Raw genomic sequence first — 12,500 nt, 5'->3', positions numbered from 1 at the left:
TTAAAACATAGCAACTTTCCAGTTTTGAAACAAAAGTTAAAATTTGATTTCGTTTGGATATCAATTTCCTAATCTTTGACATTTCAAATATGGGAATTCGAAAAGGATTAATCCTATCCGAATCGCATCGCTTAGAGGTTTATAATAAAATCGCCTATGTAAACACATTTCTAAAAAGATCCTTTGCTTTTTGTCGATGAAGAACCTTGTATATGGCTAAGAATTTATTTAATAAGGTAATAAGATGTCATAATATAAACACAATCAAGATGTCATAATATATAGACAATTTACTAATTTATGACTACACTCAATATTTTAATTCTTATTGATTCAAAATCACACACAATATTCTCCCTTCCAATATAATTTGATAGAATAGAATATTATTTACAAGAGTTTTGTAAAGATGATAATAAAAAATGATGTAACAATAAAAAATTAATCAAAGCAATCAACACTAAAATACAAAAAGATAAAAACTAATTAAAATATATAAGTTAATCATATATAGTGGATTTTTCGTATATATTTACATAATATTCATCATTCTATCAGCAGAGTGGCGCAGAGGAAGCGTGCTGGGCCCATAACCCAGAGGTCGGTAGATCGAAACTACCCTCTGCTACAAACCATTTTTTTTCTTTTTAGATGAAAAAAAGTTTCAGTTTGATGAAAACATAAAAACATTTGTCTATTCCTACTGTTATAAGGAATTCCTAAAGAAAATTCATAGAAACCTTATCAGAAGCCTTCTGTAACAAAATTGACTAACACCTGACCTCATCTATTTTTAATTGAGTCTGAAAAACGGAAGACAGATCAAAATTATTTCGGGTAAAGTGTTAAGTCTTGTTTCATAAATTTCATTGTAGGAGATGAATCGTAGTTCAGGAATCGTACAAGTCAGATTTTAAAAATCTTTTAAAGTTTTATTTTCTCTGCAACAACTTTTTTTACATATGACTATTGCACATGATTATTGCAGACAATTATTGCGTGAGAAGGATTTCAACCATATTCAAAGAACCGTAAGATATCTTAAAGACGGTAAATGTGTTGCTTAACCCTTTTCTACTTTAAAATTACTTTAATGTAATAAACATTTAAAGTGGCTAATGATCATTTGATGAGAGATGGTGCCAGATCATTTAGATTATGTTCTAATAAAAAACAAATTTTAATTGGCTTATGATGATCAACGTTAGTATTACATTAGTCTACTTTGTTACCAATTCTTTGTGTATTTTGGAAAAATTTAAACTCGCATTTTATAATCAAACCTAAAGTACTGGATAATTTTGGACATTTTCCGCATGAATGCTTGGGTTAGCGGAATATTTTACGTAAATATCTATCAGCTTGTGAACTCACTCGAAACAAACTTCTTTGAAACTGGATCTTTTTGCTAAATAAGCTGGCCTTTGATAATCAGTAAAAAAAAAAAAAAAAAAAAAAAAAGTAGCAATTTAAGATATCGAGTAGCAGAAGAATTCTTTATCTATAGGTGCCATATATCGTAAAAAGCTCCTAGGAAAGAGGGGTTGTCAGTTGTTCTAATTTTCTTTAACGATTCAGATCTATGGAAAAATTAACTTCGATAGAACTTCATTTAACTTTGCTGATCTGCATTTTTTGTGGATTTTGCACCATAAGTAATTCTACTTTTATCACCAAAAGTTACGCAGTGAATATTTGTCAACGGACGAATACTTTAGACGAAGTCTCACTTGCCTTAAGCCTGAAAAATAGCTTACTAAACAATACTCCAGATTGTACCAGTGAGTTTTTTTTTTTTCATTGGACATTTTTTTCTTTTTCTTTTTCTTACTGTCTTTTTCGGAATTTAAAAACTTTAAAATTTTTCTTTGTTATATTTATTGTTAATAGTTTTTCGTATTATTTTGCTGTTTTTGCATAATACCCGTTATTGTATATGGAAACATATATTTAGCAACTGGTCCGACATCTACCTCGACAGCGGTGATGAAAAGCAGCATCAAAAATCTGGTATGACACTTCTTAGCAATGTACTAATTGTGAAACTAAAGTGTATAAGGAAGAAAGGAGTTTTATAATTTAGAGTGCGCAACCACGAAAGTATAAGCTCTTGTCCTATAGAGATATATAGTTTAACAATTATATAAAATCAACAAAAGCTAGTATACAACATATCTTTATTGATCACTTCGAAATAAAAATCCTTTCTATCACTTCTTAAAAACTCAAAACGACATGGTTAACATTTTCTAAACATATGCAATAATGGTACGTTTTTTTTAAACTTTCATATTTACATTTTTCACATTTATTTTCAAAGTAATATTTAAAAAAAAGTTATATTAATAGTTATTAATTTCTTTTTAAAATCTAAGCTAAGAGGAGGGAACTTCACTAATTCTTGTTCCCTAATTTTAGTTAAAAAAAACCTAAATATTAAAAATTAAAATAATCACTCCTTTTAAGGTCGTCAAACAATTTTCTTTACATATACTTTTTAATTAGTGTTGTGACCAAAACTAAAAATTGTAACTAACTTAACAAAAAAACCGTAACTAAATTTAGTCGATTAACATTTCAGTCAAACTAAAATTAGTCGACTACATTTTTAGTATAACTAAAGTTAGTCGACTGACATTTTAGCGTAACTAATATTAGTCAACTAACTTTGTAATCTCACTGAATTTAGTCGACTAACTTTTTAGTCTTACTAAATTTAGTCGACTAAATTTTTAATTAAAAAAAAATATTTTGTTACTGCTTAGCAAAAAATACTTTTTTAAAATCTTGTTTTGCCTTAGTTGTGAAATGGTTTGAAAGCCATATTTTTAAATACTAATTGCTGTAAGTTACAATTTTTATCTGCATCTATTTCAAGGTTAGACGATAATTCGTCTGACTATTTTTTCCCGTGAACTTTGGGAAGTCAGACGAGAAAACTTTGGTTTTTTCGCTAATGTAATTTCTCATCTACCGGAACAAATATGTTCTTGCGGCTTTTCTCTGATCTTAATGAAATACGTAAAGTTTCGGGGGGTTTATCGTATGTTGTGCCAAAATTTAGTTAATTAAATTATTAGTGCTATTCAGAAGCAGCATAACAAAAGAAAAAGATAATTTAAAGTATGCTTTTAAAATAGTTTTTGATTTTTTTTTTTTTTTAATTTTTGAAGGATTACGAAAAAGAAGCTTTAAAAGCTCTTCGCAATGGCATATTACCCCCGTCATTAAACCTGCAAAACGTAATTATATTTCGCTATTGTTCATTTTTTTAAATAACCAAAGTTTTTTCGTCTGACTTCCAAAAGTTCACGGGAAAAAAAAGTCAGACGAAGTATCGTCTATTTCAAGCAAGGAGGTTTAATACACAGGAGACGGCACGGTATATACGTTATATGAAACGCGCTGAAGCCAGTTTTGAAAGTTAGCCGCCATCTTGGTTGACCCAAAACATTTTTATATTTTGCGCAGAACTATGGAGAAAACACAGATGAAACGAAATCAAAGCATTGCAACAAGTCAATAAATAATTCGCCAGTTACACTTTCGAGGTTATATTATGTTACAATGAATTGTTTGCTAACTGATTATCTGGTTCAGCTTATTCCAAAAAATATGGAATACTGAAACAGGCATTCAGATAGTCGTATGTCAACACAAAATTAGCAGACACCATGTTTTACACAGTATGAACGTTTCTTGTGGTAATAAAAACAAGCGTTTGTGAATTGATATACTGACTGCAAAATTGCATGGCACCTTACATTTGACAAGTATAATGAATAATTGCTGTTGTGTTCTACATTGATTCTGAACAACTTTTCACACAAAATGCAAATGTCATGATCATCTTTTGAGGAAAATATCAATAATGCACCTTTTGTTTTCAAGTTAATGCATGTTGTTCTTGTTTGCTACTTGTATTTAGCGCTGAAATACATGTTTCACAGTGTAGCGAATTCCCCAGAATTTCCCCTAAATACAGCAAATCCTGCAATACAAGCCACAATACTATGTGAAGATGTAGACAAACAACTAGCATCAGGAACTAAAAAATAATCATGATCAGTAACAGAGTTTTTTAGTAGTTCAATAATCCTATTTCTGATAGTAGAGTTATTCAAAACACTAACAGAAGGAACATCAATGTTTTCAATGTTTTGGTATTTACTAGAAGTAGTCAAAATAGGTACAATTTGCAACGGCAAACAGTTTCCACGAAGAATATCATGAATATCATTATGCACCAGCAATTTTTTATATGTTCCAATAAACTGTTTTGCTGAAGGGTATTTATTACAACCCAATAAACCTCTTATTTTTCCAAGAAAAAATTACTGTACCTATGAAAAGTAATGCCACCAGCACAATCTCTTGAAGTACACCCATAGGCAGAACAAGATACCAGTGCTTAGTTTGCAAGTACTTTTCAGCATACCAGTACCTGGTATGCTGAAAAGTACTTGCAAACCAGGAAATAGCTTACAAATTTGAAATTTAACACAAAACAGGATATAACTTACAAATTTGAAATTTAACACAAAAAGGATTTTGTGTTAAATTCCAAATTTGTAAGCTATTTCCTTTTGAATAACTTAGGCTAGTAAAAGACATGCATTTAAAAACACTGTCAATTTTGGAAGGGGGATTTCAGAAAAATCACTTAATAGTTTTTTATTGAAATAAATATATTATATGTGAGTTTTTTTTTGCAATAAATATACTACATATGATTTTTTATTTATAACTTTGTCATTATTTTAGATCAGTAGTAAAAATTTGTCGTTTGTTTGATATCTTTATTGCTGTGTTTATAACCTCACCAATATCAAAATATGAATTTATCAACTTTCATTTTTATACTTTGCAGAAAACTTTGGAAAACTTTCTCTCTGTATCAACCATTTACATAACATTAAAATATAATGCCACCAGTACAATCTCTTGAAGTACACCCATAAGCAGAACAAGATGGCATGTCAATTTAAATCTGTTTATCAATATTTATCATTTTATTATTATTCAGTATAAATCACATAAAGCTAAATAAAAATCTTATATACATGTATATATATACTCGTTTCAACTCACAAACATATGGTTTTCTTTTCACAAGAATCTTTCGTGTATCTGAAATACAGTCTCTGTTGGAAGCATGTTGAAATACAGCTATCTGAATGTCTTTTTCAGTATTCCGAATGTTATTGAAATGAACTGAAGAAGACTATCAGTTAGCAAATAATTCTTTACATGATAGTATAAGTTACCAAGCATAAACTGACCAATTATTCAATCTTTTGATTGCAATCATTGCAATATTTTGATTTGGTTTAACAAAGTTTTAAATAAAATCCTAAGTTCCGCGAAATTCTTTTGGGTCAACCAAGATGGCGGCCAAATTTCAAAACTGGCTTCAAAAAAGTCACGTTATGCCGTCTCCTGTGTATTAAACCTCCTTGATTTCAAGGTTCGATTTTCAGATTTTTTTAGGTTTTTGGAGAAAGGTTTGTGGCATATACATTTGGAATTTTGTAATAAAACTTATCTAATTACTCCCCCGTTATCATTAAGTACTTGGTTTAAATTTCAATGAAACGCGATTCAGATCTGGATTTTTTCAATTTCTAAATAAAATGAATTATAAATTATAAAACACATGTGAAATCAATTTATAAAAAAAAAAAAAAATGGTGCCATGTTTTTGAAAGGTGTGTTATGTGCAGAAGCATTTTCGGATTTCCTTAATATAACACCTGTAATGATTTTTTGAGGTAATAATACGTAATTTCTTTCTTTCTACACTCGTAAAAACGCAGATATTTACAGTGCCAACAATAAGATTGAAACAGTTAGGCAATTAATGTTTTTTTATTATTTCTATATTGTGTAATTGAATATATATCTTGATCAACTCTCAATTTTGTTTTTCTTTTAAAAATTATTATTAAAAGGCTAATAACTAATAATGTTTTTGGTATAAAATATCAGCTGTTTTTGACGGAGTTGTTCTGCTAACAAACGAATTTTTATTTGATTCAATAAAAGAAAATTTGGGGCAATACTAGGTACAAACAAAACATTTTTATTACCTAATTGTCACAAATTATATTAAGTAATTTAAATTTCTTAAAACCAATAAATTTTAATGAATGTCTTTAAATTGATTTTTTTGTAGTAATTCATATTATATTCATATAATTTCATGATATAGGTTATTCAGCTTTTTTTAGCACCAAATCTTGTTTTAGCCAACTAATTTTAACTCCCATCTCTATTTTTTAATGTTTATTGTTCTCATAGCGATAAGAATAGTTAATAGTTTTATCAGACAACCGACCTCAGTTCGATCTCGGCTTGATTCAGTTTGGTTTTGATATCGATTGTCAGTATCTAGCTCTGCGTAATCTGGTTCGACTAGTTTTCCGAAAAAACTCCTTATGTATGCAGTGGATATCCGAAACGAGTTTTTTACTTGTTTTGGATATCCGCAATAAAGAGGAATTTGCAGAGCAGCTGGTTGGCAAAGACTTGGCAACATGCTCATAAAAATGCAAAAAAAAAAAAAAAGAAATATGATAATTGTAAAACCAAAACACCTTCAATATGATACAGATATCTTGACCTACCGAGCTAAGATTCTCTTCAATTACAAACCAATTAAAGCCACTAAGTGTCTTATTTCCAATCGTACTCAAATACACTCTACAAACATTAAGCACTTTATAGCGTTTTGCAGCTAACTTACATTACTTCCTTACAGAAGCAAGTTTTATAAAAATATGCAAATTTTTTTACATAACATAACAAGTTTAATTCAAAGAGATATTTTATTGATGTTTCATTTTAGAGATATGATGGGTTAGATGTAACATCCTCTGAAAGATAGCATTTTTGACAGAAGACTTATAGATTAGTGGTTAAGTCGCATTAAATTTTGACCAAAAATCATACTTGGGTAATAGTAGCTGCTGTTATCCTCCATAAGGTTACTTTATCTTGAAGTAACACCAAAAAATTTACGGTTTGTAACAGAATCATCTAAGAGTTGGTGAGATTCAAGGTGCTATAAGTGTTCGCTTTTTTTGTGTGTGTATTCTCTTAATTGATTAATGATTTAATCATTCAATTTTGGGTTTAGTTAAATCATTTTCTCGTTGCATAGAATCTACGATTAGAATCTCACAAGGTTTTTAAAAGAAAAGTAAAGGTTTTTTTTTTACCTTAAAAACTGAAGTAGCATTGCAGCATTTATTGATTGACGCTTCTAACTGAATGTTTTAAAACAGTTTATTTGACAGAACATAACGGGATCGATTTCTGTCAGAACGTACAGTTTTGGGAAATGAAAATAAATGTTTATACAGTTACTTGCAAAGTATTGAAAAATAAATTTGAGTAAAAAAGTATAAAATATATACTGAGTGTTTTAGAGTTAGCGAGTCAGTATTTTGGTATTATGTTAATTAAGGATTTATAATAAAGGTTCTACTTTATAAATGTTAGATATCTGTGAGTTTATTCACGTGTCCCAAAAGATGAGACACCAAACTTATCCGCAAAATACATTGATTTAAATTTTTTGAAGGCGTTTTAAACATGACAAAAAAAAAAAAGGAAAAACATCCAGAAGATTTCAGAATGTAATTGCTCTGCGCGGAAGCAATTGCGTGAGTGAGGGTAAAATTCGACGTAGTTTCCTGGTATCTTTTAGCTAGAAATCTCGTGAATGTAGCTTGAGCGGTTTTTTTTATGGCGGTAATTGAGGAACTTTTGTGAAGTATAAACTGAATGAGAAACTTATGTAGAACAAAGTTTTAATAAAAATCACTTTCTGGAGTCTCATCCTGATCTTTTTTCCAGACAACTGAAGGGCTGTTAATGTCAAGCAATTGGCACATTTTTACAAAGGTATTTCTTAGCTAAAACAGCCTTTATTTAGATATTGGATTAAAATTAAGGCAGAGTATTGTTGTTTAGTAAGAGGTGAGTTTCAAATATGTAGAGTAATTTTGATGGATTTTCAGAATCTGCAGTAACAAAAAAAAAATGTTATTTTTCTAATTTTTATAATCTTTGTTTTACCCTAAGCAGATTAAATTTTCAGAAAACAAGAAAAAGAATGTCTAGAAAAATCGTAAAAAACGTTTTATACAAAAATCAAAGTTTAAAAAATGCATGAAAAAAAAGTCAAAATAAACTTAAAAAAAAAAAAATCAAAATGAATTAAATGAAATAAAAATAAATAAAAGCACTTTAAAATAATTTTTTTTTTAAATAAGAGTTAAAATTAGCTCAAAAAATATGAATTATGAAAAGTTTTAATCTTGCAGGATCATCAATCCAATCATCTAAAACTTATGAAACGTATTTTTATTCAAATATTTCCATTAATCTTTTTCTTAAAAATTTAGACAGCCCTGGTGATCATAATTTCGAGAACTTAAAAAATAAAAAAAAGTTGCAACAATGTTGGACTTTTTAAGTTACCGTTGGATTCTTAAAAATCTTTTCTAATGAAAGATGTAGCGCACATTTTTCCTTAGGAAAGAATCGAGAGAAGAAAAATTTTTTGTTTTATCTTTTCAAAACCATCAATTTTTTTAAACAAGTTTTTTACTTGCTTTATCAGCATTTTTTTTAAAAAAAACGCTAATTTTCGAAATTTGTTTCAGTTTTACTACACTTTGTTTTTATTTGATAATTTTATACATCGCTTCATTGTTTTAGGATAAAGAAACTGGTTTTCAAGGCTCGATTCCAGGCTCCACGAAATCCTTAAATCCTGTAAAATGTAAAGTATAACTTTTTATAGTTTCTAAAAAAATCAAACCCATGTAAAACATCAGCAATAGGGTTGAAAAAAATTAGTGACGTACCGTTTAGGTAGGGTATCAAATAAAAAAAGATGAAAACCATTGAAATAATCATCTTTCTACAGATTATTTTGCCATATTTCGGAAATAAGCGTTAATTTTAATAACATGCATTTTTACACATCATTTGAGTGATTTACAATTATGTGTGGTTGTATGCCGCTCTGTTTTATGTTTGCTGCCCCTGCTTTTCTGTCGAATAATAATCACTGCAATGTTTTATTACAAAATATACCCAAATTATTGAAATATAAGATTGCATTCATCAGCACTAAAAGATCGCTCACGGGATGCGCTAAATGCCAAAATGACAAATAATTGATGCGTCCATAGCTTTAAAAAGTATACACTTTCCCTCTGCCAGTAAGTGTTGATTAGAGAGCGCCCCACTTTGCAGAAAACTGCTGATCTCATCCGTGAATATGTTGAAGAAGAATATTTAACATAAACTAAATATTAACAAAATAAAAAAAACATTTGAAATTCATAAAAATCTAAAAGAAAAGTTTAGATAATAAAAATTACTTTTTTAAATATTGCTTGTATTAAGAATCCTAGTTGCAATAAATTGAAAACTCTTAAACTAAAGACTTGGTTTGTTTTCATGGGAAGGTGTCTTAGCCTGTTTCCCATCTTAAATAGCATTTTAAAAAATATTTTTTTACAAAGTTCTTTTAAATGTTAATAAACTCTTTAAAAGTTAATATTTTAAATATTGAAAATGTGTTATTTCTGTTTAAGTTTGCTTCGATACACAAAATGTCTCAGTACAAAGATGAAATTTATAGGATTTTTTCACTCTGATAGAAAAATGTGACAATCATCAGTGTCATAACAGAACACATACTTTTCTTGCAACCATGCTTTTGACTCTGATTCATCAGAACACATAAATTACATTAAATTTTACTATGAGTGCTCGAAATTTTGTGTTATCTAACAGTATTTTTTTTTAAATCTAAAATTGAAACAATGAATCAAAAATAATTCTTTTTTATACTATTAGCAATTAATAAATGTAATCAATATGTTAATTTATACCAAATATCCATTTTCATACAAATAAATGTAATCAGTATGTTAATTTATACCAAAATCCATTTTCATACAAGTAAAAAATTACAAATAAATAATTTTAAATGATGAAGAGTTGTTAGTTTTTTGTTTTGTTTTTAGTAAAAATTTCGAAAAAAAAAAATTTTGAAATTAATTTTCAGCAAAAAAAGGAAACTTAGCACGAAGACAGGCCCCGCCCTCCTGGAGACAACCACTTGGACTTCCCCCTGGAACTACCATTGCTTTCTGCAACGCAAGTAATTGTTGTAAATCGAAGAAATCTTTGAGTGATTTACAGAGTAACACCTATAACTTGTGCCGAGAATGCGTACATGTTGTCACTTTACCTGCGATGTATGTAACAATAAATAATATAATCTATTGAATGAATAATAGATTAAGTAACAATTGCTAATTGGTTGATTTTAATGGGTTGAAAAAACTGCATTTAAGGCTTTGTCACTCTTTATTTTCAGCTATTCACCGCGTACATTCAATCACATCACTTGTCAAGATACCGACTTTTATGAAACTTGTTTAACTGGAGAGGGAGTTTGCACCACAAACACGGTTACAAAAACGGTTACCCAAGTAAATAATAGTAATTTACTGATGTTTACGTTCGGCCAATCATGTTCGTGCGAAATTCGTGCTGACTCAATATTTGCTAGCTTCATTTAATACAGTACCTAAAACCACGTTTACGAGCATTGTTTCAAAATGAATTTTTAGTTTATTATTTAAGAATCAATTTTTACTGTCCTTTGAGACAGCGAATGACTCCTCAGATTGGAGGATTTCAAATTTGTTATTGTTTAAACTGTTAAAATTTTTGTGACGTTTTTAAAAACGTTTTGTCGTTTGCATATTATTTTAAACCTCATGATATTATTATTTGTGTCCAGAGACACAAAGGTGACTCTTAGCATGTTCAATACATGACCGTCATTTAAGGAAAACATGTAGATAACAAATATACAAACACGTAAAATAAATATAAACATATGTATATTCATATATTTGGAACTTTTAATGATTAAACATGACACTTAAAAACAGCTTGTCCAATTTTTAATCTTTATTGCATTTTTTTAACTTTACATTAAATGTTGGGAGATATACTATTTAATGCATTATTCAATGAAAACTGTTGATCATTTTGATCCAACAAATATATTTTAGATTAATAACTTTTGCCTAATTTAATTTTTACAAAATATGAATCGTAACAACTACACTACTAACTGTTATCATTACAAATGTAAGATAAAGTGTTTTTAATTATGCAGGACATGAGCCCAGAAGTACTTTTAATGCACCTGAGCCAGATTTGATCAGAGTTGCTTTTAGAAGAAATTCCAACACAAACCAAACAAACATATCTTTTATCACCAAAGTTATTTTAATGGTTCACTCTTTTTTTCATTAGATATTTAATTTTTTTACTAATTGGCTTTTTACTTACCTCAATTTTAAATTTTTTAAACATTTTTTTTTTCTTCTCTTCCGTATCAGACTTTTTCTTTTTTAAATTTGGTGAATATTTATGTGCTTCCTTTTTTCTTTCGCTTTTTATTTAAAGCTCTTTTTCTTCTTTTAACTATTTTTAGTCTTTAGGAGTTAGAATTGCAGTTGGTTCATCTGCACTAAGTACATCATTTGAAGATGAAATATGACAGTATGGCTCTAAATCTTTTGAAAAACTAGCTTCTGGCACTCTCTGACATTGTTTAGTCTACTTGAGTAACATTATTTACACTTAACACTAGACTTTCCATAGCCGAACCTGGTTCTGGATTCGGTCTATTGCTAGTGTATGCTGGCATAAAACCATGTTTACTGAAAAAGTTATCATCAATTGGAAAATTTTAACATCAAGTAGAAAAACTCCTGTTTTTTTAAAATTCATCTATGTTTTCTGTTTAGGGCACCTGTCTGTGGAAATGGATTACTTACATGGTCTGTTACTTTGTAAATAGTTATTGTTAAACCAGGGTACATCCATGTCATCCATGTATCACTAGTTGTGTTTTTGTATGTTTTTAAAAGATACACTAAAATCGAGGGTTTGTATTTTGTGACTGTAATGAGGTGGAAATGAACAAATTGATACACAGTTTTCTTTGAAGTTTCTATTGAGAGGTCAGAATTATAATTTTCTAATAGTAATAAGACAGGTCTTTCTTTTTAGCTATTTGAAAAAATGATAGAAATGCTGTAAAAGCTAAACCTCAGTAATCCAACCAAAAGGGTTTTTAGCGCCTGCGCTTCCATTGGGAGCACCATTTTAAAAATACCATCTAAACTTAACTTGTGGAAATATAAAAAAAGGCGGAATAGAATTCTCACTGAAAAAATTTTAAAACATACCCACAAGTTTAAAATTTTCAGCTAAAAAACGATCTGAAGATTTAACTGTGGCAATACCAATTTCATTCATATTCCAAATATCTTTCTAGTGTTAGTCGGATTAAAACTGGAAACGAGTGTTTGACTTGTTGCTTCAGATTTTCCTATTGACAGCTTTTTTGTACCGTTTGAGGTAAGCGGGAAAGCAGTCTTTCTCTGCTG

The 12,500-nt window shown here is 29.0% G+C and overlaps 1 protein-coding gene and 1 non-coding gene across 3 annotated transcripts; both read left to right on the top strand.

Moving 5' to 3' along the window:
* Positions 1-556: 556 nt before the first annotated feature.
* Trnam-cau (transfer RNA methionine (anticodon CAU)) lies at positions 557-628 on the top strand. The gene has a single exon. It is a non-coding gene; the product is annotated as a tRNA-Met (tRNA).
* Positions 629-1,366: 738 nt separating this feature from the next.
* LOC145194729 (uncharacterized) lies at positions 1,367-10,985 on the top strand. Of its 2 annotated transcripts, none has more exons than XM_090096285.1 (5): positions 1,367-1,781; positions 1,955-2,010; positions 8,728-8,791; positions 10,091-10,283; positions 10,406-10,985. In XM_090096285.1, the coding sequence occupies exons 1-5, from the start codon at positions 1,583-1,585 to the stop codon at positions 10,608-10,610; spliced, it is 717 nt and encodes a 238-aa protein (XP_089952411.1). In that variant the 5' UTR covers positions 1,367-1,582; the 3' UTR covers positions 10,611-10,985. The 2 variants fall into 2 exon arrangements, with proteins under 2 accessions (XP_089952411.1, XP_089952412.1); XM_090096286.1 differs by having other exon boundaries at positions 1,373-1,781; positions 1,955-2,268.
* Positions 10,986-12,500: the final 1,515 nt, after the last annotated feature.

The sequence above is a fragment of the Hydra viridissima genome, unplaced genomic scaffold, assembly GCF_058129835.1.
Source record: "Hydra viridissima isolate aposymbiotic clone 2 unplaced genomic scaffold, HvirCarnegie_v1 scaffold_8, whole genome shotgun sequence".
NCBI lineage: Eukaryota > Metazoa > Cnidaria > Hydrozoa > Anthoathecata > Hydridae > Hydra > Hydra viridissima.
The sequence above is the reverse complement of the archived record's forward strand: the minus strand, read 5'-3'. Positions and strand labels throughout refer to the sequence as shown.